The sequence below is a fragment of the Ptychodera flava genome, chromosome 4 (genome assembly GCF_041260155.1).
Source record: "Ptychodera flava strain L36383 chromosome 4, AS_Pfla_20210202, whole genome shotgun sequence".
Classification (NCBI taxonomy): Eukaryota; Metazoa; Hemichordata; class Enteropneusta; family Ptychoderidae; genus Ptychodera; species Ptychodera flava.
Genome location: NC_091931.1, coordinates 18111314 through 18138424, shown reverse-complemented (window position 1 = coordinate 18138424; position 27111 = coordinate 18111314). Strand labels below are relative to the sequence as shown.

The 27111-nt window shown below is 37.7% G+C and overlaps 1 protein-coding gene across 1 annotated transcript; it reads left to right on the top strand.

The window, feature by feature from the left end:
* Positions 1–586: 586 nt before the first annotated feature.
* On the top strand, positions 587–27111 carry LOC139131079 (RING finger protein 150-like). Its single transcript, XM_070697027.1, has 7 exons — positions 587–1205; positions 13332–13579; positions 15499–15570; positions 21083–21165; positions 23042–23138; positions 23965–24277; positions 24666–27111. The coding sequence occupies exons 1-7, from the start codon at positions 782–784 to the stop codon at positions 24761–24763; spliced, it is 1335 nt and encodes a 444-aa protein (XP_070553128.1). The 5' UTR covers positions 587–781; the 3' UTR covers positions 24764–27111.

Sequence of the window (27111 nt, the reverse complement as noted above, 5' to 3'; positions counted from 1 at the left end):
AATAAAAAAGTGTGAAATCTTTGGCAGTCTCTACCATTAAACTCCGGAAGGGGGAGGAGTATGTAAATCCTATCCCTCCAAAGATTTTATTTATAGACAAGGAATTTTGGCACCGATATCGATTGTTAGCAAAGTATATATGTTAACGAATCGTTGTGTTGCGAATACAACTCTGCAAGCCATTATAAGTACCGTTGTCGAGCCATATATTACAACTAGCAGCAATAAAAGTACTTCCATAACGACCGTTTAACTTGAAGACATTCGAATAGAGTGACAAAAACATCAGAATTCCAAAAAAATAACGGTACAGGGATAACTCTCTCCTCTTTTTTTCAATCTCATCCTGAAGCGAACAGGAATGCCATCACGCTGGTTATACTTAGCGAGATCTGCAGTTTTTAAATCATAACTTCTATATGATTACTATAAGGACTCGTTGGACTCTGGTCGCATCACGTGAAACAGTGTGTGCAGACTGTTTGTATATTTGCAGCGACGAGAGAATAAAAAAGAAAGGTGGCACTTTCTTATCGTTGGCGGCTCCCACAAACCAATCAAATTATCGGAAAGTTGTCATGTGACCACTACACTCCCGTAACTGAGAAGGTTGCGACAGGACAGATGGAAACTGACGACGGAGATTCCTAATTTATCCGCTTTGTGTTGATTTTGAATTGTCAATTTACTATTTACGTCGGAACGATACCACGTACGAGTCCATAGTGTAGCATTGGATGTGAATTTTACAGCGTGTTGTTCGATTTGACCTACGTTCAAAATGATTGAAACGCTGTACGGGATCTCGACCCTGTTGTTCTGTGTTGTGTTTTTGTTGGGAACGTCGCACTCTTACGGTGGAGAAATGTACGGCGACGGCGACAGCTGGACTACAGCGTGGGTTAACATTACATACAAACATCCTCAGACAGGACAGATAGTCTCCGAAAAGGACGAATCAGGACACTACGGCTCCGGGCCGATACGAAGTGTGAAAGGATGGCTTGTTCACACCAAACCGAAGGACGGTTGCAGCAGGCTTCAAAACGACTTCTCAATGACCAAAAGTCCCTGGATCGCACTGGTCAGTCGAGGGAACTGTACTTTTACCGATAAAGTCGGCAATGCGTCGGCTTTTAACGCTAGTGGGGTTGTTGTTTACAATAATGCTGAAAACGCAGAGCTCTCGAAGATGTCATATACAGGTACGGGGACTTTATTTTGCGTATGATCATAATGCGAATGTCGACATTTAAATTTAAAAGCCATTATTAACCGACAGTGACAAGGCGTCAACGTTTGTGTTCGTTAACCGTAGATCCAAAGGAACGTCTGTGCATATATCGTTCACATGATAGAGTTCAAACACATTATATGCAATGTTTCTGTCATAGTATTAAAGTTTTGAAGCCCTAGACTGCTAGTGTATATCTATTTGGTAATGAGGCTTCAGTCGCAAGCTAAAGCTTGTGTTTTGCATAACAAATTGACGTGGTTCACTTTCGGGGGACTCAATGTTTGCATATCGCATACGGTACCTCCATGATTACATGTTGGGTCCCGCTTTCGGAGTTTGTTGACGCTGCACTTCTCGGGTAGAGCTGTGAGTTCACGGAGCTGGAGTTGAAATCGCCATATGTAGACTTCCTTGCTGTCCCTTACTCGTGGACGAGCCAAAACTTCGATTTTCGACTTCAGTTTTAATCATGGATGTATCTATTTTTTACATCCATGGTTTTAATCGAGCATTACAACAACAAGCAAGTGACACATCGCCGCATGTCTGTTGCTCACTAGACGTCGTACCGTTTTGAATCACACCTTCTCAGAAGCACAAGTCGCTTATTATCAATTTTTTCAAGTATTATCACCAAATGTTACAGAAATGAACTGTCAATGTTTATATCGCAAGCCATAGTGACCATTGAAGTGTTGTAAACACCGGACAGGTTCTGTTTTTTTTAAACTCGTTTTCAAAACAACAAGTTTACTGCCACCAATGCACCATTCTGTGGCATTCAATTGTTATGCACAACTCAAATCTCAATTACACCATAGACCCTAAAGAAAAAGAGGTTACGCTAAAACCATAAACTTTTATAAGTTTCAACTTAAGTCTGTTGGTGCAAATTAGTCGGTTTATCATTTCGGTTATTTCCACTTGCATGTAATAGCCACGCTCAATGGAATCATGACCAAAGGCCAAAGTCCTCTGTGAAGCCATAAAGTGGCAGCCATGATTAAGGGCACACCCTGTTAGTGCATATCGTAGACCCGTAAAAGGGGGTCTGTGATTAAGTTTGGGTCATAAATTAAACTTCACATTTTCAGTCCAACTGTCACAACCAGTGGATACATTTCTGTACTTGCGTTCAATAATTTCAAATAGCCATAGGTAGAGACAAGATTTGTAAACAGTAATTATAAGTACAGAGCTACTGATGTTTTGTCATAAGGATGTACATCCGGTTTTGGTATAGCCATGGAGGTAGTAGACTACCTCCATGGTATAGCTGAGTGTGCAGGAAGGCTACTGTGGTGTTGTTACTGCTGCGCTTCATACCGGCCCTGCAAGCAGAGAACGAAGGGCTAGTTTTGTGTTGCTTCGGTGTTAGTAACAGTCAGTCATTGAACAGTTATCAGTTCACTGACACTTGTTACTCCGGAAGTGCATTGGCTGTAAATCTAGAGGAATAGGGCAGCAAGGTCAAGGAACCGTCATGCAGAACAAGATATGCCTGAAGAAGGGAACTCTTTGTTGTTAGTTTTGCCACCGTCCCTCCCTTTTGCACAGGGGTGCATGTACATGCCTTAATGCTGTCATGGGGGTCTTTAAGAGGGGGGAGGGAGGGGGGGTACTGGGCTTTTCAGATGTGTTCTAAAACAGGGCTAGGGATATAAAGTTAAGTGTGACCAGGGTCCAAAATTTTGTATTATTTCCACAAAAAGCTTTTGCAAATCATGGCCAGTGATAACAGATGCAGTAGGCTTTGCATGTGCCCCGGTGGTACCGGTACTAGTGCTTAAGTCTTCTGTACCCCAGTGGTACAACTTGCTTAAGTCTTCATCCCATAATGCCTTGTACATTTTGAGGAGTGTAGGTCTAATAATTGGGTGTGGGTTTTTTTGCTTGAAGCTGCACACCATGAGTATTTCTCCAAAAAGGTACGTACAGTACCCCATCACATTGGGCCTTGCAATACCTACCATTGCTCAAAAAAGGTACACCCACCTCACAGTCCCCCGATCCCTAGGGTTCTAATGATATCTGAAAAGTGTCAAATTTTTGGAAGCATCTTAATCAACGAGCATGTTAATCATCAACAAAATAGATGAAAAGAATTACAATAAAATCTTTGAAAACAGAATAACAAATGGTTGTCATTGTTTCCAGTATTAGGTTACCATCTGTCTTCAAGGTGAATTTCACTGTAGTCATAGCATTCTATTGAACTCTAGCAAAACAGTCAGTCATTGCACATGACCTTGCAGTACTGCTAGTGAAGTAATTGAATGTAATTATTGTATGGGCATTCTGTACTTTTAAGCGCAGAATGGACAGGCTTAATCGCATCAAATTATGTGATTTGAGTTGATCAGATCTCAATTCACTAAATATTAAAGGGTTTGTAATTCCTGTTTGAGGCTGTTGTATGTACAGAATTCATTCATATGAAATGGATAATTAAGAAAGAAAGAAGAAAGAAATGAATAATTAAAACAGGTGTACTGCACCCTCAGAATGGGAATTTCATTTAGGTACTTCCATGCACTTGAGACAAGTTTTGAAGCAAGGCTTGAGAGGTGTTATTTCACATTGCCACTTGTGAACACTGCTTTCAGATATTCTCCATCTTTTGCTGCATATAATGCAGGGCAGATAGGAATGGTCGCCTGTTACATCCACGAAAGTAACTAATTATATACCTGGATGCATTTGGGAATCTGTTGTTGTCAAATGACAAGCATCATGCTTGTTAATGTATACATGCATATGTGTGGTTTCTCTTTGGTTTTTGCTGAGCAGAACTACTTTGCCCTTGATTAGAAGTTGGACTGTCATTCCTATGGTGATTGATACATAGTCTAGGTTCTTTACAACTGTGCAGTGTATCTAATCAGAGCATGCATGCAAGCCACGTAGACAGTCATCAAGTCTTTTATGCCTCCCAGCACCTTTGGTTCTGGCACAAACAGTTGGCCCTGAATGGATCGCTGTGGCCACTCCCTGTCTGATGGGTACCTGTAGTCATGGATTTTTACATCCATGCTGTCGTACTGTAAGGAATCGTCTGGGGACGTGTCTACCCATGTAGATTAAGGCAGTCTGTGGCAGCTGTCTTCATATTTTAATCCTTTAACTTCTGTACAACATGATTTGACAATTCTAAAGCAATAAGGGAAACACTCAGCGCCTGTCAGTCATAGAGGAGACCCATTTTGTGTTTCCAAAACAAAATTTCTGAATGAAAATATGATAGCAATGCAGGAAAAGGTTATGTGTGGTCGTGGTAACCAATGTTTTAACAAACGACGGTCCGCAAGAAGCAGTCAGTGTTTCACACAACCTTGACAAACAGAAGGATGGCCAATGTACATAAGAATGCATAATTTGCATACTCTTTTGTCATTAAAATGTATTCTTTTGTACAGTTATTAACATATAAATAGATATCTCCAAAGACATAGGGGTGGCCTACCCATAAAGATTTCCTTATGGAAAAACCTGAAGCTGAAGTGTAGAGATGCACATGCTGTTTAATTACTAAAATTCTGAAAGATGATTTCAACAAATAATATATACTACTAAATAACAGATAGCATAGCCCTATGTAACAGGTCCCTGTTGGCTAATTGAATTTTGTGTTTATTGGTAAATTAGGATTTATGTGCACTGCATTAAATAACTTGGCTATAGGGTTAAGATGGCTGCCTGTCTATTCAAACCGTCACTTTGGTTTGTAGATGCAAATGCTAGCAGGTACATTGTAAGTACGTACCCTTCACTTCGACACAGTAACCTAGCTCTGTGTGTGATTTAGTATCCGAAGAGACCAAGTCTTTAACAGAATTTTCCATAGCAAGCAGCTCAGAATATGTAACCTATTAAACTGTCACAAATAAATTTTCCTTATCGTTATATTAACGCATTTTATGGCACCTCTGAAGGACTGGTTCATTGGTCGTGCGGCAATCAAGTTGTTGATTCGAAAAAAACTCAGTCAACTGAAGTGTGCATGTGCACATGCCAGACCATGCACACATGTTGGGGCCTGTCTGAAGTAGAATAAAAGCGATTTCTACAATTGATGGTTTTAGCTCTTCGTTATCATACATGCACATTTCTGGGGCAAATATTGTGGTATGTTAACACCATGCAGGTTATTTCTGTTCCAGGGAGGTCTTCATTTTATCCTGTCAAGTACATGTACATGTACTCCATCATCGACCGTCAAAGCTGTACTTTTTGAAAACATAGGCCTTTGCTTGGTAATAATGAACAGAAATACATTGACTGCATGGGTTTTTGTTGCTCACAGGTACAAAAAAAGTTTATGTTTTACACAGCTGTAGACAAGACAAAGGCATGTCTGATACATGATGTATATACTGGCTATTTCAAATCATTCTGTTGGCATATGGTTAAAATAAAAATACATGTACATGTACATTGTACCTTCCCATATGAAGAATGATGTGGGAAGGTAAAATAGGTTATAAACATGCACTGTTGTGTTGTCAAAAATTTTAGGAATGAGACTCTACTCAAGTGAAATTGCATGAAATCAGGATAAACGCACCACTTGAAAAATCTTGTGAATGAAGATTTCATCTTGCCATTGAACACTATGCAGCAGAATTTATGAAAGCAGTCGGGCTGAATTCCCGGAATAGAAGGGGCAGCCCCTGGATTAATTTACAAAAGGAAAACGCTGTGCAACAACCGTGTCCATACCAGCACATGGTGTGCCCTTTTGTACCAATTTTTCACTGCAGTTTGTGGACTCTATAATTTTACAGAGACCTGTCAAATGACGTAACAACGATGGGCACTGCTGTGAAAAAGCCTTTCATGCTTGCACTGGCTCCAAAGAGACTCACTGCAGCTTCAAGATCACATAACAGTAGTTGTCAGAAAGACCTGGTACATGTACTCTCTTTTCAAAGGCTTTTTCACACAAATTGCTCATTCAGACAATTAAGGGAACTTCTTAAATTATTAATTATATTATCCACTTCTGTATCCTGTTTTGATTACATTTTTATTATATTAACTTGGCAAAGATGTGAAAATTTAATTAGATTGAGGAAAATTGAATGGGCGCTACGCTGATGTACATGTTCTGAACGCTGTTGTATGACCTATTTGTAGAGAAGAGAACGGAAAGTTAAAGATACATAACATTACACGGTGTAAATTTTACACATCTTCTCAGACTCCCTGTCCTCCAGTTGTGGATTCTATGTGGATTCTATAACAGTTAGGAATTCAATGCCGGTGCCAGCATTTCAAACTCACAGTGACTCTTAGGTGACCTCTCTCAACCTTGTCAACCCCCCAAACCCTCCACCCCCAATCCCCCTTTCCTTGTGAACAGATCAACAATCACTATTGACAATGACAGTTTTAGGCCAAAGCATGGTGGTGAAGTGGTTAAAACTATTCTGGCCACCATACCATGATATCTCTGTAATCTAAGGTCTATTTTCAAATGCATCCAGTGTACGATTTTAATGCCAGCACAGCACAAATATGTGTGAGATGCATAACTTGAAAAAAAAATAACTGAAAGTTTTGACATCAGTCCATGGGTCTACATGTAAAATCACGTTGACAATGCAGTGACCCATATTACAACCTGCATTGACTATACCAGATATGTCAACAAGAATACTCAGAAAAATTGCCATAATGTACAGTTCCTTACAGTACTAAGCTTCAGAGCTTGAAAAAAGAATTTCCAGTGTAGTTTGAATGGATGTATGCCTACATTAATAATAGTTTTCTATTAGGGTACTCAGTACACAGAGATACCCATGAAACGATTTGATTATATTTTCATGGATACATTCTGCAAATTTGAATATTGAAATTTTTACCATTTGATGTATTAAAACACAAGTTTTGAAACAGAATTCAAAATATAAATTTGCCAGCTCAATGTTTGTACAGTACTACTTGTATTTTAATACATTAAATGGTAAAAATTTCAATATTCAAATTTGCAGAATGTATCCATGAAAATATACATAAATTGTTTCATACATCTCTGTGTGTAAAGTTATCTGAACCCTTCAAATTTCCTGCAATATAGTTGCTTTGTGACAGGTCAATTGGTGTCATTGGTTGGACAATATTTAACTACCCATGAATTGAGTGCCACTGATACAGTAGTTATCGATACACTGTACAAGTAATATATGAACAATATATGACAGAACCACCCTGCGAAATGGAGACATTACTAGATGGGTAATACTTAATTGTCCCATGTTTAGCACATTGGAAATGTAATAAACTTGAAAAAAGTTGTAACTTTAAGAGTTATGACAAGTATGATGGCTCGTTATTCTACAGATCACCATATTCCATCTGCCATAAAAAAACAACCCTGGGCACAGGTCACTTTTACAGTGAGTGTATGACACAGATAGATACTATAGAAAGACTTACATACACATACATGTATATTCACAGTTGCTCAGACTGTCTCAGACAGACAGATACAATTGCAGATACATGTACTCAGATCTTATATCCTCAAGACAGATAATAGAATATAGATACTAAGGCAGGCAGACACTGACCCTAGCTCAGACAGATTTCATATTGACAGATACTGAGACACATGCTCAGACAGAGGCATGGCTTTACTAAAGCTGTAAAACTGTTAATTATTCACCAAGATTTGATTTTGCTATTTCACTGACGTGAAATCTGTTACTTTATAAAATCCCAGTGAAAATGCATAATTTATAGATATAAGGATATTAAAATTCTGTAATTGTTTTACTGACAAATCGGTAAATTTTAAAGTCCAAGGAAAATGACTAAAACACCAGATATTGAAACCTGTTAGCACCAGTTTCCTGTAAAAAGATTCACCCTCTGTGACCCTAACCATTGATAAGAATAGGTTTTAACCAAACCATTTATTTATGTTTAGGGTGATAAGAGGGTCCAAGTGAAAATTTGTGCTGTTGCAAACAGTAAAGGGTACAATGTGAGTTATTTTTACCATTATGAAGCCTTTGAGCGCCAAAGTCATCTTTTATAAATTATACCCTTGTTAGTGTTTTTCATAATTTTGGTATTTAAAAAAAAAAGTGCAGCTAATGAAACGTGATGTCAGTATGGCCCAAAATAAAAAAAAAAAAATACAGAAAATATTATGAAAATTGGTAAAATGTTGCATAAATTTTTGGTGGGAAAAATTAAATCACTTAACCCGGGTTCTGCCCACGCCGGACGGCGCTGGACGGGGCCGTCCGGCACTCAGAATTTCCGACCAGCATTGACAAGTGACCGACCGGCACTTGCAGTTCAATGCTCTGAACAATCAACATGAATGTCTATGAGTGACACTTTTGAGGTCAAGCAGTTCATAAAATTGCATGAAGAGTTGATGAAAACAATGGTACTATAGAATGCCTTTCAATAAAATACCACTGGTTGATTACCGTACGCTGATTTTGCATATGAAAAGCTGTTCAGCTGTTGAACGTACGTTCACAAGATCATTGCCCTAATGAACTAGACACGGTTTTCCAGTCACACAGTATCTCTGTACGATCGAAAGAAGGAGAAAAACTGAAGTTTTTTTGCTTTGTATTAAGGTTTATAACACCACAAAAATGAAGTACGGAAGCGAAAATGAGCTCAAAAAACAGGACTTCTAACTGAAACGTACTCTTCAATGTTCAGTTCAAACTCAATGAGTGGCATTGTGGAAAGACTGCATGCAATGAAAGTCACGAGCAAGTTTGGTGTCAACGAATCCAGTCTTTGAATTATCAATGAACACTCACTTATTTTTCAGGTCAATAAGCCAAAAGTTACTTGTCCGTGGCAACAAGCCTCTCTGTTTGTGAATTTTCCCATTCTACAATGACTATCAAGAAGCAATTGAAGTGAATTTGACACCGAGAAATTCCACTTTCAAAACTATGGCCGATTAGCCAACCCCTAAGTTCTTGGTTTAAACTCTATAGAGTCTGCGCATGAGCAGTAACAAGACCACCTAGGTCATTTGAAAAAACACTGGATGCTGGTACAGTGCAATGGTAATCCAAACTTCATAGTGGTGAGGGATGATATAAGCACAGGAAAATGATGACAAAAAAGTGGTACATTATTTTTCAGAAGCTTCAAAAGATTCCTTTACAACTACTAAAGATTGTTTTCTTTCTGTTTTGTTCAGTTAAAACTGAAAAAATACTTTGAAGGTACAGTGGAATTGGCTATTATTTGTATATCAAGCCCTAAGAATGTAAAAATACAAGCATATAAATGTTACAGTTTTTCATGAATATTAATGCTCATGAATATTAATGAGCCGTCCAGCACTCTTGGAACTCTGGGCAGAACCCTGCTTAACCCTTTGAACCCTGCTCGGACATAAATGTCCGATGATGTCATAGAGTACCAGGGGGTCAGGGTGCAAAGGGTTAAAGGGGTTAAGATACGCATTACAGATTTGTTCAAAAACATGGTGATTTACCCCTCAAAGTCCCTCATGCCATTGTACTTTATGACGAAGAAAGTATTACATGTATATCCAAAATTTTTGCTATTCCATAAAAGGGGTCATGTGATTTAATTTTCCCTTTGTTAACATAATGCATATACATGTATATGTCTAAAAACACAGGGGTGACTTACATGTACATGTACCCCCCCCCCCCCACAAAATCCCCTCAGGGAGAACCCTGAATTACTTAGAGTTACTTATTTGGTTGACACCTTTATACAGTACAATCTTTGATATTTCAGTCTTTGAATAAATGATCTCTTTGCACTTGCACGTTGGTCAGTACATGTATGGTGGAGTATGCAATCTTTGTTTGTTCTGATATGAAGATATCTTGCTATAATCTTTGAACAGTTTACAACTCAACCGAGAATAAACATCGTATAATCTTATCTTGATTATACAGACCTTCACAGGTAATCATGAAAAAGAACAGTCAAAATGTTGCCAGAGCAGAGCGTAAAACTTTCAAAAGTTGATATATCGACATAGTAAGGCTTCTGAAGTGGTAGCAGTTGGTTATGTCAATATTCCGCAGTGAAGGTTTTGTCAGCAGGTGCACAGTGAAGTTGATCCACAGTCATCATGATTATGTTCATGATACATAAATAGATTATACACGAAACAGTAAACACTAACATGCTGTTGCTCAAGTTTTTAATTTGAAAAAAAAAGCAGATGAGTCGAAAGCCCTGTATGAATCAAGTTTGGTGTCTTTTGCTAGGGAGCTCCTCTCCTTTTGAGAAGTTCAGTATCACTCAACATGCTATTATTAGGAAAGTTGTTACCTAAAACTGTTTGTTCAGGGAGATCCAAGTCTGATTCTTGTTGTGGAAAAAAAAAGGCAACCACTCTCCCTACTCAGCTACATGAATAAATTGTCCGTGTGAGTTTACATACAAATTTTGACTTTTGTGGGAATCATCAAAAACCTCCAGGTGTGTGTGTTGCATGTACATCGCGGCTTTTCAGTACAGAAGGTCAATCTTGGTTCATAAATTAGCCTGCCCAGACAGTACAAGAAGTCAAAAAATTGAAAAGAGTGGTAAATTATCTAGAATCGAAATGTCTACATATATCTTTCAAAAAAAAAGCATTTACTGCATTGGTAAAAATGCAAATGGCAAGAACATTTGTTTTTACAGTACAAATACATGTATAGAAAGAAATACTGAGAACAGATGTCAACATATGAATTGTGAAATGTGCCAGTCTGATTTCAATGCTGAATGTGAGAACAGCTCTCAGCTTATCAGTTTATTTATGACTCCTGCTGCCTCTAGATTCCTGTTGTTCTAATTGAACAAACACAAACCAAGGACAAAGATTTGCTTAACAAGTAAAGATATTTTGTTAGCGATATATTAAACAACCTGTCTGTCAATTCCTCTCTATCTTACAAATTAAACCAGGCAACTTTGTAGTTGACTGGCTGACAATCGTCCAATATTTTGTTGAAGTGGGATTGATTTTCACCTAAAAAATCACGGTTTATGAAGAAACCAGGGAACATGAAGAGTTTGTCAGACATTTCAGAAATGGAAATTTCCTTTCCCAGTCTTTCCACGTTATCCTCATCAATACTCAATTTATGATCCTTGCATACGGGTAATCATACACGTATTACATATTAGGTGTTGAATGGAAAGTGGGCCATTTGGAAATGTATGAGCCAGAGTTAATATCATATTATGTAATTACCAAGCAAGTTGAAGATGAATTCCTTTTTTAATAGTACTCTGTCTTTTATGTCATGACTACAAAATCAGTAGTTAATTCGGGGAGAATTTTTATCATCCATTGTTTTTATGAATTTCTGGCGATATCAAAATTTTCGTCACATGTAAAAAATTGTGCCCTCGCAACTTTATCAAGGTTTTTTTAAAGGGGCACAACTCTTGAAGAATGTTTACAGCTTAGAGGCTGTAGGTCTGACTTTATCTTTTAAGTCAAATGTTGACAACTTGTAAACTTATCATTTTTGCAAATTTTATCAAAGGCTAGAGGCCTATGGTACCAAGCAAAAATTATTGCACGTACACATATTAAACCAGTGTATGTCGTCCTTGTTACACACTCAGATATATTTTTACTTTTCATTGTGACAATTCAAGATCACTGATTTGCTCTAGTCTATTTGGTGAACTTGTACAGAACACGTACGTTTGTGATTCGCTTTGTTAATTTATATAATTATATTTAGCATTTTTTTGTGGGACACCCAACTGATGCTGGTAGCTGAGAGAATACATGTACGTATATGTACATGTAACCCCTGTGTCGTGTATTGACGTCATACATTTAATCACAATCCACATCGAGTGACCGCACCCCAGAAGGTGTACGTACAACAAGTAAATTTCTTCAGTTATAGATTTGAGTATCCCTACGTCACAAGCAATATCATGTTTTGATGTCAACACTGCAAACAAATGATAAATTGAGACTGAGTTATTGCAAATGAGATGGATGTCTGATTATTTGCAGTAGTTAAATTTCAAATTAAAACAAACTGACCTGGACACTGCCATGTAATATCCACATCACATCCTAAATACCATTCCTTATGTAATTTGATATAAATGATATATACATCAGGTCTCCGAAAGACCACAATAACACAGAACTGCTTTGTTAAGCACAACTTTTAAACCAAATTCTCTGGGATGACAATAATGCCAGATTATTTTCCCACATGGGATGTTGCCATGGAAACCTCATTAGACAAGGCATTATAAAGCAAGCTGAAGTGTCGGCCAGGTTTTGGATTTTTCAATTTATGCAGACATATCTGTCCTTTATTTATGTAATTGCAGTGGCAGACAGTAATTAATTTTTCAATTCTGACAGTCGGCATTCTCAATGACTAGTCACGTAGGAGAAACATAAGATTATTTAATTTTGTGAAACGAGCAACTCATCAGCCATGCAGATTTTATATTTGTTGCTATGATGATCAAATATATGAACCTGTTAGTGAGCAGAGTTATTAAAACATCTGTTCACACGCTGAAAATATTTTGGACGTACTCTGTTGAAAATGAGTGGTTAAGGAAAGCAAGCAAATGTAGGAGATTTCTGCCTCACAAAAAATGTACACCTTTGTTAAATATTCATCAATATATCATATTGCAAATATGCGTATATCACCTCAACACACACACACACACACGTATGTACCCGCTAAAATCAATCATTTGTCATTTAGCAGTCTCGGTGATTTTATGTTCATTGATATTCATTGCAACAAAAAAATTTATGCCAGAGATTGTGCAAGTAGTTTCTGGTGCAAGCTTCTGCAGTGTGTAAAAATGACCAAAAAATATCAAAATTGTGTATTTGTATGACGGATTGAAAATCCATCCAGGTGAAATATGGAGTCCTCACGATCCTTTTAGTCAAGATGTCTGGAAAACAAAATATTGGGCAAATTCAATCCATGCATGTGTTATCAAGTGCTACAGTAGCCGATATGTCGTCTCATGATCCACTGTACAAGCAAGTGCATGTCATGTGACCTAGTTTATGATGTCTGTGCATTAAATTTCTTCTTCCATGATATTATTTCCCTCCTGACAGGTGATTTAACAGCAATAATAATTTCCTTAGAAGATGGTACTCATATAACATCCCTCCTAGACAACGGAACCAAAGTCTATATCGATATTACCATCGGAACGCGGACAATTCAGAGAGTCCGTGTGAGCAAGACGTCGGTTCTCTTTGTCTCCATCTCCTTCATAGTGCTCATGGTGATATCACTGGCGTGGCTTGTATTTTACTACATCCAGAGATTCAGGTACGCCCACGCCAGGGACAAATCACAGGTAAGCCAGCAATTGTTTTTGTATGTCTGTGTATGATTTTGATCCATCCCAGGGGGTGCAGATGATGACGAACGAAGCAACGGAACTTAATCTCAGTAGTAATTAATTTTTACCAGAGGGGGAGCTTCATGACCAAGACAACGGGTATACTCAGTAATCAATTTTTTTTTTAATTTTGATTTCTGATTTTTCCAGTTACCTCATCTCATTTTTCGTTCATTTTTGTGCGCCCGCAAGTCAAAAGAGCTTTCAAATCAAATCACAAAGAACATGTACCAGTACGTAATTCCCACATACATACCGCAGTTGTTGACTCTGGATTCATGATTCAACGGAATGTCAAGGTAAAAGCTGAATACCACAACAGTGTTACTGTTAAATTAAACAGTTTAAAATCTGTGTCTCATGTTAATGCCCCATAATATCCTGTTAAAGTATGTTATATGGACACTCATACAGAGTGATGTCTTGTATCAGTTATTGCTTCTACAAGATGATAAATCACAAGCGCTATATAGCCACACACACAAACACACACACACACATATATACATACAGTGTGTGTGTATATATATATATATATATATATATATATATATATATATATATATATATATATATATATATATATATATATATATATATATTATATTATATATATACACACACACACACACACCCAGAACCTGTTTTTGTACACTTTTGTACCTCTCTTTTATTTGTTAGCTCAACCAGATTTTCAAATATGTAAGCAAAATGGACATCTGTGAACAAAAATATCCTTTACCCCGATGCGTATGTATGTACAGTCTAATAGCGCGAATAAACCTTTCTGCTGTAATACAGACAGTCTTTTAACCATCCACTTTTTACACGCCCAAAGATACATGTATCTGTACCCTGCGGTGGTTAAGATCACGTTTGTGATAAACATGTAGTTAAAACTGGACTGGTGCATTCCAGACACTCTCCTTCAAGTGATTGCTACAAATGAATGTTTTGATTGTGGCCCTGAAAGTCTCCATGGAGAGGTGGTTTAGTTACTGTTCATGGCTGTTCGAACTTATCAATTTCAGAACACTGTTATCTTTTTATTACTTGGCCATGTGTGTGTATGTGTGTTTTATTGTGATCTAGTGCTCTTGTGGCCAAAAATATCATTAAATGGACAATTGCTGTAATTTTCAATAAAATTTTAATAGCATTTTCATCATTGTTGATCTCGAAAAGAACCAAATTTTATTTTCTGCCTGAAGAAAGTCAAATACAAAGTATGAGCCTTGCTGACACAATGCCCTATGTTCATATGTAACGCCATTGTTGGCTAGTGAATTCAAGCTGGATGAAACACTGTCAACAACAATAGCATACTGGACATATTTTGGCTCTGTTGATGATGAGCTGAACTGGCAATTTGGCATGATTTCACGAGGAGAAGAACCCACTTAACAGACAGAACTAAAATCACTAGATAATACTGTACCTCAAAAGCTGTAGTTAAATCGAGCGTTGAATCAATGCACGAGCGGAAGGCGAGGAGACGATGAGCTTCACCATGAATTCTTGTGTGAAATCACCAATCAAAGAATCAATATTTGAGAAATCAAAAGACATCGGCCATTCTTGATTATGACATAAATGGTATCTTGTATATGCGGGTAGCAGTGAGAGAGAGTTGTCAAGCAGCACCAATTCTATGACACTGTTATGTTCTTCACTGCAAACAACGAACAAAGGATAAAGACAGCATTAAAATAGTTGCTACTGTGGAAAAATCAAAACGTCTTTACAGAATGGAAGTGAGAAGTGAAATTGAGCAGTGCACCATGGGAAATATTGAATTCATTCCGAGAATTTTTAGCATTCATGCTGGTAAGCAAGTCATTTACAAACATCATGTGTTGTTGTTTTTTTGGCAGAAACGCTTGGGACGAGCTGCTAAGAAAGCCATTTCCAAACTTCGACAGAGGACCTTAAAAGAAAATGACCCTGTAAGTATACAGTGGACACATTTAGAATGAAAAAATTCATTTGTGACATCAGCACTTGCTCCATTTGGAGCAGGCACTACCTTGTCAATGACCATTTCAAAAGGCAAGTGAAAGTGACAATTTTTTGTCCCAATTCATTGCTGTATATTACTCAGCTAATAACCAACAAGGTTACCTGACCATTATTCTCAGTTTTGCACAAAAACTGGGCTACTTTTATCTACCAACTTTTAGCATTGAGGTGTCTATGTTGGTAAAGTCTGTGAATTTTACAAAAAATGTTCATTGTGGGGATTGTACAGAGGTTACAAGCGTACAGCAGTAAATCAGGCTCTGCCTGCCTCATCTTCCAATATTAATTAATTAAAGCGAGTGATCTTCACAGTGTTGTGTCTATGGCAACAGCGCTGTTGTGTATCGTCAGTACAATGCATTGATGGCGTCAATTATATGCAAGAGGCCAGTATCATATAATTGCACTTCCCACTACCTGTATTAGACCTTGGTAATGTGAGTGTGAAAACCCTGACCTCGTTTCCTGTTCGCTCAAGCCCTCCATTTTGTTGATCGATCAGCCATAGATAATTCATAATCGGAGAGCCTAAATCCATCAAATGCATGATGTGTATTTGGGGGGAAAAACACAAGTCGTGGAAATTTGAAGCTCTTATTTCCTGGAAACGGCATATAGATTACCCAACACGGCATGCGACAGTGGAGATGAAAATACAGTTAACAAAGCAACAATCCGCCCCCTCGTTACAGTTTGCGCCAAATGTCGTAAATCAGATTTTGCGATTTTCATAGTCCCCTATAATATATTTGATTGAGCTGCTGTGACCACAGCTCCAATACTGTCCAATACTGTAATAAACTATATGCAGTTTACGCGTTGGCATAAGGTACACGTGTACGTGTATGGTGTCGCCGAAAGAGTACTAATGTGATTGGATCAGAATCTCAAACTTCAAAGTGGTTCTCCTATGTGCAAAGAGTGCCTTGGGATGGGGGATGGATTAATGCGAAGATATGAAAGATTCTGTGTAGAGATCTGTGCATATTACAAAGACATCAGAGAAATGAAAAATGATAGTGTTTTATGTGTAGCTCTTCGAGCACACCTGCTCTCCTACTTTTATGTAGCTTGTGATTAATTCATCAATTGTGTATCGATATCAAAAATGAAACAGCAGACGTTGTCAATCAGTACATGCACATCTGGCTTTAATAAAGCATATCCCATCTTTCATTAGCTGCAATACATGTAAATGAAATCATTTTCAAATGTTTTGGTCGCCAATGTTTTCTTTGTGGGCAAAAATTTCTCAATATCCTTACTCTAGAGCTTAAATTTGAGACTGGGTAAAAACAATTGCACTTATATTTTCTTTCTAATTTTTGTCACATTTGATTTTAATATGAATCCTTGTACACCAGGTTAAGGTTATTTGATAAAAGTAAACTGTGTAACATTTTCCAGTCAGCGTAAAATCTTCAAGTTGTCGATGGATGGAGAGAAGGAGAGATTGTCAGTGTTGCTTAGCAACATGAGTTGCCTAGTGATAAGTTGCCTATTTGCCATTGTCAAGGCAGGAAATGATAGCAGCACAGTGGTACGGAAATGTTAGAGTCAAAATGGATAACAAATTAATGTCTCTGCCAAAATTTAATCGAACAAGACAGCCTGTATGTTTAGATCATATATTATTGTGATGCAGAAAAGCTCGGTGCTGACATCATCAAGTGTGTGGCCATGAGAACAAAAGCCAAGCTTTACTCAATTTAGAGAGAAATAAAGAAATTCTTGTACTTCAGAAAGCCAAGACTTCACGAAATAGAAAAAGTAAACAGCTGGTCTTGAAGCATTAATGGTATATCACAGTGTTATCCTGGCCGCATTGTGAAGGTAGAATTCTGTAGCTGACATACTAGAGCTGTATAATTAGTGGCAGTATCTATACGGTATGCGAGTGTAGGAGGTCTTTGCATGTGTTTGTGTGTATCTCTGCGGCTTTTGACCCCGTCGTGATGGTTGAATCCCCCTTATGAGTCTCGTCAAACTCAGATAGGTCAGGAATTTTACAGTTCATTGAACTTCTCAAAAGTGTAGTACAGTGAGCATGGACTCTGTTGTCATCGGAGTGTGTTGACAGCTGGAAGCATTCTCATAAATTTTCGTTTGTCAACATGTAAGAAGTAATGATTTGTTGGCAGACTGTGCTGTATAAAATATAAGGGCCAGAAGTTCAAAGACACTGGCATAAATACAAAGGCTATGCATAACAAGTCCTCTGTGACAACCATTGAACACATTGTGGTTTAAAAATGCCATGACAAAGTATAGTTGGTAGCTGCGCCAGTCATTCAAGGCAGCATTCTATTCACAGAGTATCACTCTCTGTGTCAGTGTCCTTGTAGTTGCATTGTCATCGGGTGTTGGCTGTCATCCAGGGTGAATGTACCAGGAACTGGAAAACAAACAGTTCTATTTGGGGATGTAGTGCATTTTCCTTTGACTGTCTTTCAAGGACAACAACCCTGTGTAGTGTGCAAATTATTGTTTCAAATAGGGAACCATCGATCTCAGTTTTGTTTGTATATGTAGGTGCATAACCCTTCATGCCCTTCCTGATTTGTAGAATGTTTTTATGAAAGGGCCAGTAGCTGTTACTTTTCTTGATGATTTCAGATTTTTTCACCATGTTTGTATTTAATGTCAACCACTCCCCAAAGTATGTTGAGATACACAGCATTCAGCTTGTCAACTCAGCCTGTACATGTGTAGACTGCATTGTTATTGTTGACAAGTGAATTCCGGTCCAGACTGGAATACTCATATGAACAATAACAGTGCATTCTACAAGTATAGACGCTGTGCTTGTGAGCTACACAGTGGGTGTCTCAACTTGTCTCAACTTGTTTTCTGTTGAACAAGAACTTGAAATTCGTATACAAAACCAAAATGTGAAGAATCATCAAAAGTTACAGCTGCATGTACTGGCCCTTTAATCTCTCTGATTTGCATGTTAGTGTCCCACCACCTGGAGACCATAAGAACGCCCCTTTAAAATCAGACACACATACCAGGGACCAGCCAAACATGTCATGTTTACAGTGTGGTAGAAGTAGCCTTGCTGTTGACCTTGAGTGGTGGATCAATGTGAGAGGAAATTCAATATCTTATCGACTAGATGTAGTACATGTTTGTTACACTTTCCTATCCTTTTAAACATCCAGTTATGCAGGGTTGTTGCCCTGCACAAGTATACAACCAGATTCTTTCTTATTGCTCTGTTATAAACAGCAACCTTTTGTAAAATGTTGTGTTTAACTGCCAAGGAACTTGCTTCAAGCCAGATCTCAAATAATAATTTGTATCTGTAATATGACATCACCGTATTAAGATATTTCATGAGCAAATTATTTGCTCACTGGAAAGACATTTTGATTGAAAAATACTTCAAATCTTTTCATTATTTTCCAGTGAAATATGAGGGCAAAAATACTTGTATACCAAATCAGTAATTATCCACAAATGAAATACAGTTCAGAGTGTTAAAAGCTTATGTAAAGATTGATACATTTTTCCTGAAAAATTTGATCTTAGAGAGGAATGCAACTTGAAATATTTAAAATGAAATATTTAAATATCATTTCCTGATCTAGTGAACATCTAGAAAAAACAGCCTCGATGGGGCACTGATGCTGGAGGCAAAGATAATAGCTCTGATCGCAAATGACATAATTTTTCTCTCTCATTAATATGCATAAATAAATATTTGTCTGCACTTTCCACATAAATGATAAAAATAAAACCTGCTTGGGAAGAATAGAGACTAAAGGTAACACTAATTCTATTAATTTATGGCTCAGACTACAAGCTGCAATAACAGCCACGCATGCAACAACAAAATTTGTGCAAATTTTAGACAGCGTTGTCCGACGTTGCACACATGCAGCTATATTTTATAGTAACAAACCTGATTTCACGATCAACGCTATTGCAGGTCCTCATATTGACCACTGATGAAAACACACACTTGTTCTGTCGTTGATTATTGATCATTTCATATTGTGAAGAAAATGATCACAGATTGAAATGAGTACATGTTCCTCAAAGCATGAAATCTGAATTAACCCTGTTTAACCCTCGACACCCTATTCAGATGAAAATCTCTGCGTGATGACACAGTTACCTGCTACCTGCAGGCTTTAAAGGGTTAAGACATATATATATATATATATATATATATATATATATATATATATATATATATATATATATATATATGTCTTTAACCCATTATATATATATATATATATATAGATATAGATATATATATATATATATAGATATTTGTTTTTATATATATTAATTTATATTTATATTTATATATATTTATTTATTATAATGAGGTTAGTACGAAAATACCACAAAGGATGCATGATGCACGGCGCCATTATCGGAGTTCATCCTTTGTGGTATTTTCGTGATAACCTTATTATACATCTTACATTCATGACAAGCCCATCAAAATTGTCCGAGTAATGACTTTTCGTGCAATACAGCGCAAGTGTGGAACGCTAGCTAGGACGCGCTTCTGGGTAGTCTGTGCACTGCACGTACAGAGCGCGAGACATATTCAGGCACTAGTCCAATGGGTCCCTTGAAACCGTTCAACAGTGAATGTGCAGGTACAGCTGCAGGGGATGGGGTGCCTTGAAACCGGAAATGTTATGGAATGGAACACATAGCTTTTTAGGCACATGCAAAATTCTATTGTTCTCCATGGTAAATGTATAATAAATATATACATACACAAAAACACAATGTACCAATGATGGACATGTATGATTTGTAGGTATGATTTGTAGGAGCTTGATAGATATCACTGACCATTGACGTCAGACATCCGGTGTTGTTTTCAAGAGCACTGACTGACCCCAAGTAGCAGGCTCTGTTTTTATGAGCGCTACAAAATGTGAAGAGTTGGTGGCTACAACACCTTGTCAAATCTCCAATCAAAGTCATCAATAGGAACTAGCATATTAGTTTAATGACAATGATATTTGAAGACTCCAACACTTGACAATCATTGTGAAGTGTATTCACAGAAGCTTAATAGCATACAGTATTAAAAAACAGATCAATGATGTGTGGCCGTGCCAGTGATTGTTACCATAGCAACAAGACTTGCTTACGTAGAATCTGCTGCCATGGTTTTGATAAAAGACAGCTGAAATCACTCCTTTTTTGGGTGCAAGAAGAATGTCAGCTACTATTTGAGATTTCTGTTGGTGTGTAATCGTTGCGTAACACTAAACCAGTTGACCAAATGACATGCCATAATTAAATTCACTTCAGCTTCTTGAATGATATTTCCAGAATATGATGTTTTAGTTTCCTTTTTGCAGTTAGGGATACCACTCGACTGGAAACCACAGGGTCAAAGGTTAATAAATGCCAGAAATGATCAAAAACTTTTTACTTGGGTCTCTTCCACTCTTTCAGGAAACACATGGAGACGTTGAATGCTGCGCCGTGTGCATTGAACATTACAAAGTCGGCGATGTCATTCGGAAGCTACCTTGCAAGTAAGTTTCTAGTCATGCCTCAAGAATTTGTGACACAAGTGTACATGTTTATAATGACACGCTGTGAATGATAGTTCAATCCCTCCTGTAAGCACTCTTCGGCAAAACTGGCTACACCTCTATTTTCATCTAGGTACTTTTGGGATATTATATGGGTCGTGCAGAGCAATTATGAATATTCATACTGTATGAACTGATATATTACAGTAGAAATATACAGTTTCTTGCACCTGGCCATGTTAAAGCATCCCTTATTGAGTTCTATGGCAAGACAGCTAGAACTTGTCTTGCAAGCTGGTAAATGATAGTGTCATTAAAGGCAAAGTGACTGCACACAGTCTTGCAAAGTTTCATATTGGAAGCAGCCAAGCTTTGTAAACACCAAGCCTCCGAATCATATCCTGTCTTGGGTAATGAATAGGAAATGTGAGATACTTAAAGAGACTATTTCGGCCATCAGTTCACATTTGAACTGTTTTCATTCGAGATGACAGTTTGTAATCCACTTAGAGCCATACTCCCTGCAGTGCATTGCTGCAGGGAAGCTGCTGGTTATTTCCGCATCGCTGGAAGCAGTTTTCATCAAGCTACAGAGTGAGTTCGCTGTTCTGTGTACAGCAGACGTGTGTACTTGCTTTATGTTTTTCACTTTCCATTTCTCATTTCCGTGCGTAAGCAGGAGTATGTTGGAGGCTTTATGAAAAAGATTTGATACCAGCCGTTGAGTTGATGAAACGTTACTACCCAGCACAGATACGTAATGGAAATTGGTGGGGTAAAAATAGCTCCAGCTCATTGCTTTGGGGTATTCAAATCTCAGTTTACAGTGACTCGCTTGTGAAAAAGCCTATACGTCTCAGACAGATTCAAAATTAATGAGCTGGTATTCTTGAAAGAATCTGCGAACTTTGCGATAGTAAATTTGTAGAAGATGAACAACATTTCATCATTTCTTGCAAATTTTACACCAGCCAAAGAAATCTCTTGTTTGCTGCAGCTGCAAAATATAACACCGCATTTTATGATATGCCTAACAAATTTGAATTCATAATGAAAAATACTAGCATATCAATTCCTCTAGCACAATACATATCTACATGTATGAAATTGAGAATGGAACGCCTATCAGAAATGTAATCATCATTTGATTTGGTTTTTTTTTTTGGTTTGAATTTATTTCTTTTCGTATTATTACTTCGAAACACTTTTGGTTTCGTTTGAGTAACTTCCTCTTTTGTTTTTGTAACCCTTTTCTTCCCTTCAGAGGGAAGTTATGTGTTTAATAATAAATAAATAGGTATTCTTGATTTTTTCGGCCGCAGATCAACCCACCTTTCACTTAGTGACTCTAATTGCATCATATCACAGGTGTAGCGTAGTCAATCAGCGTTGTTTCAATTGTTGCTTTGTGTCTGTGCAGTCTTTATTAGAGAGATCATGACCTGCATTCACGCAGCATTTTAATTAGAAGCGATTCTAACATAATCATGAGCACAATAAATTAGATAACTAGATCACTTTGAGGATTTTTCCTCTGAAAGCATCATGTCTGCCCGGTTAACTCATATCAGTTGTGCTGAAATAGCCACAATGTCATTGACGTAAAACCAGAATGTGGGGTTTCCATAGAAACGTCTTCAGAATCTGTCTTGTTTCTTCTCATCGAAAAAACTTTCCTTCTCATAGTAAATGTCACTAATAGCTTAAAGCAAGAGTACGCTGTAAGTTATCTTTACTCTTCAAACTGATCTGAACTCTAACGCTCGTTGATTTAAAAGGCGTCCTGTCGCCAGCACATCTCAGCATCACGACATTTTCTGTCTTTCTGGCCACATAGAGAAGGAAATTGAATCGTTGGTGGTTTTTTTTTTCACAGGCATTACTTTCACAAAGGCTGCGTGGATCAGTGGCTGATAGAGCACAGAACATGCCCCATGTGCAAACTCAACATACTGAAAGCCTTGGGTCACGATGTAAGTATCACCACTCCTATGTCAGTAATAATGACCGTAACATGAAAGTTCCCTAAACCTAGCAAATTGAAATCCTTTCAGGGACTGCACTCTCCCGGAAAGTTTTTGAAAAATCCATGAAAATGAAATCGACTCCTGGAAAATTGATAAGGCACTCGTGATTTTCAAACATAATGAAATAATTGGTCATAATATCCTAAAAATGATGCAGAATAATACATACAAATGGTATAGCATAAAATTGTACCTGGAAAAAATGGTATTTCTGACCTCAGAAGGTCCTTGCAAATTGTGAAAAAAGTCCTGGAAAGTGTCTTTGAGTGTAAGGACTCTGTTCTTTATAAAGTTGCAATTTTCAAAGTTTGGCACAAAATATTGCAGAAAGTCCCATGTACTTGCATTATTGGATTGAATTGTGTATTACAGTAATCTTGGAAACAAACTGTCCCTAGAATTTCTGTATGTTTCAGAATCATGGCTACAGATGATGAATCGCGTGATTCATGATATGCCAACTGATGCAGTTCTTTCTCTTTCCTGTCCCTCATCTATTTGTTCAGAACGAAAAGTTTTTACCATGAAGTGTATATATATAATCTCCTGAGTCTCCTGAGTTTCTGCTGGGAGGACTTAGCATCTCAGTGGATGTTAACTTGTATGTGAAATTTTTCAAACTTTGATGAAGGGACGGAAAGAATAAAGAATACCATATGTAGCTGTTGAATAAAAATGTTCGGCATAATAAAGTGAATGAAACCATGGAACGTAGAGATTTTAAATTGTGTCTCAGTGACAATCATGTTCGTTGTAATTACACCAATTTCAGAGTCAAGACAGTCAGGATAGCTTAGCAGTGGACGTGGAAGTGGCCGTCACCACATCAAACAACGGAAACGAGACCGAAGAGGAGAGTATCGGAAACGAAGAACAGACCTCCGTCGGCAACACTGAACAGAGGGTGGCGTCATCTACCTCAGCGGCTGCCACAACACAACAGTCGGCATCAACCACAGTTGACCTGGAGGCAACCTGTCAGGATGACAGCCCAGAGGGAATACAGAACCTGATGCTGGTGTGGGTTCCAGAGGATGTTGGTCCGGTGTCCCATGGCAGGAATTATTCCAATCCACTTGAAACAGGTAATGTTGTTTACAGAGAGAGAGAGAGAGAGAGAGAGAGAGAGAGAGAGAGAGGGAGGGAGGGAGGGAGGGAGAGAGAGAGTGTTTATTTATGAGTGTGTATGTATTTATACATTACCCTGTCATGTCATTTCCCTGGTAGCAAGTGTAGTCACTGCTTCTAAAACAATGTATGTAACAATTCCTGTTTATATTGGCTCTCTGTTGTAACTAGGATCACACTATTTGCTCCCAAATTGAGCAGCAAACACAGAGCATCTTTTAGTTTCAAAGTATATTAAAACCCTCCAAATATTGAAGCATACTTGTTGGTGTCCAAGATATCATGCAAAACACTATCATCATACCACCAAGTCATTTTGTTTTGTACTTTTCTTCTTTTCTGCAGATGGGCCTGACGGTTGGGACATTGTGGGTATGCCAACCGAAGGCAACAGTGAGATCCCAGGCACTGTGTCTGGGGTCACGAGGAACGTTACTACATAGGACTCTACAATTTGTAAACTTACCGTCGGGAGGTCCTACATCTTGACTAGGATCAACCGCGGGCTTGAAAGGGCAACGGCCAATGTCAACCAACCACTGCAGTCTGTGGCCAAGAGAAAATTTTGCTTCGTATTTTCATTTACTCACAAAACACTACAGCCAGCCAGGACTGACTAAGTTCCATAATTATGACTTTTGTAAAAAAATTAATGATAACACAGATATTTTCCTGAACACTTCATTAGACACACTTGTTGAATGTGGGTTGACGATTACTCGTAGGTGCGATGGAGGTGAAGATGAGGGACCTTCGTGTGTGAGGTTCACATCATGACATGCGATGCCGGAACCCTCCAATTACTATGGACCATTACATTCTTTAGTTTTGTATGATTGTTGTGGATGTAAATAATCATGAAATCTTGTATTTTGTTCAGCAAAACGAACAAATTAGGTGAAAGTGAAGAAAATTGTGTGTACTCCTTTGTTTTTCACGTGTGGTTGCTAGGTTCATACATACATTGTGCAAATAATAGTGAAGGGGTCCATGATGAATTTTTTGAATGCACTGGGATATAGAGAAAAATTGATCAACTTGAATGACTTAGAAAGCCTATGGAGAGGAACACCAATATGGCAGACAAAATATTCAAAAACATGAAGACGAAAATATCAAAAATCTTTTTTGTTTTCGAACATATTTCAGAAGTAGTACAGTTTAGATTTTTGTGAGAGCTGGTGGATGCACCCTGCTTTTCTCTATTTGCAGTAAAGGTAGCCACTCTCTCAACACATTTTCTATATTTTTAGCCGTAAGTGCCCCAACATCCTGACTTTGTTGTTTTTCAAGACTTCTTTTCGTGACTTGAAGGAGCACGGTCTGAAAATTCTGACAGAGAGGACATGTATGCCCCCGTTTCATGTAGTTTATGCCATCGCAATTTAAGTGCACAAAACTGCCAGCAATGTTGCCAGCCTATTCATGTCCACTTCAATAACTTGTGAGAGAGGCAATAGCTGTGACATTTGACAATGCTTTTATATACTTTTGTTTTAAAAAAACACACATTTTTGTATTCTCCTCTAAAAAAGTGTGCTGAAATACTGAGTATTAGCCTTACTAACACCCTGCATTGTTTACGATATGCAGTCTTATTGTTGACTAATAAAGTCTAGTCCAGACTTTTAAAGGGAGTATGCACCTCGAAAGTGAAAGACTTAAAGTTTTGCTCAAACTTTGGACCATTCTCAAACCAAAACAACAATAAAATTGGGCGTCACCGTGCAAAGTTTGGAACTGCCGAAACAAATTGCCAAAACATTTTGCGAGATTTTAATTTCAAAATGGCCGCTATCCCTGGGTTAACCCTATGAGCCCTGCAAGAGGTAGATCAGAAAAGAATTGGAGAAATTTTAGAGTCCAAATATCTGTCCCCGAAGTGTGTTCTACCTTTTAATTCGGTTGTCAGCAATAACATTTAATGTTACAGACATGATACTAACAGAATGTGTTTACAAGGTGACTGCTAGGCAAAGCAACACGACGCTGCGGTTTAGAACAAGAAACTGTTCTCATAAAAGTAATCAAATGAAATCAGAAAAAAGTTTACACTGGATGATACTAGGACACAAATGTAGAAATATTAGTACACAAGTACTGTAACTACCACATTATTATTGTTACCTAACTCTGTTCACAGTTTTTATGTGCACATGTTAAACTACAAGGAACAGGTTCTTTTATTTAAGTCAATATTATCGTGCAAGTTTTTTCCCTTCCTTTCAGTTTATCAAATAAATACGGCACCTGCCAAAAGGAGCCTTCTACACAAACTACACAAACTAAATTCAGTCAGAATAATGGTGCAGTTTAGTATTACAACCAGGAATTTTATCCTTTGATCAGACTACAGCAATTCTGTGGAATTCATTGGGATCACACAACTTCAAATATTTTTTCAAAATGAACTTCAAACCAACCTTTTTGCAATTACTCTCAGCTCTGATATGTCTAGTCTTTAATACACGCCTAATTTTCAAAAACATTAAGATTGTGTAAAAGAGATTTCCCATCCGTTTTGACGTAAAACACAGTTGAAAGTTCCTCAAGCCTGTTTTTTGAATGACAACTCAAAGTTATTACACATACCTGGCTGTTTGTTCAGCCGTACAAACCAAATTAAAGTGCCGACTTGTGAACAAAGAAATTTATGATCGTGGCAGACAATATTAACTGTACTTTGTATGGTTCACTGTCTTTCATGGACGGCTCAATGCAGTACGCTGCTGTGGAAATTCAATCATTCAGATCCACTTTTGAAAGTATATCAGATTCTCTATACAATCAA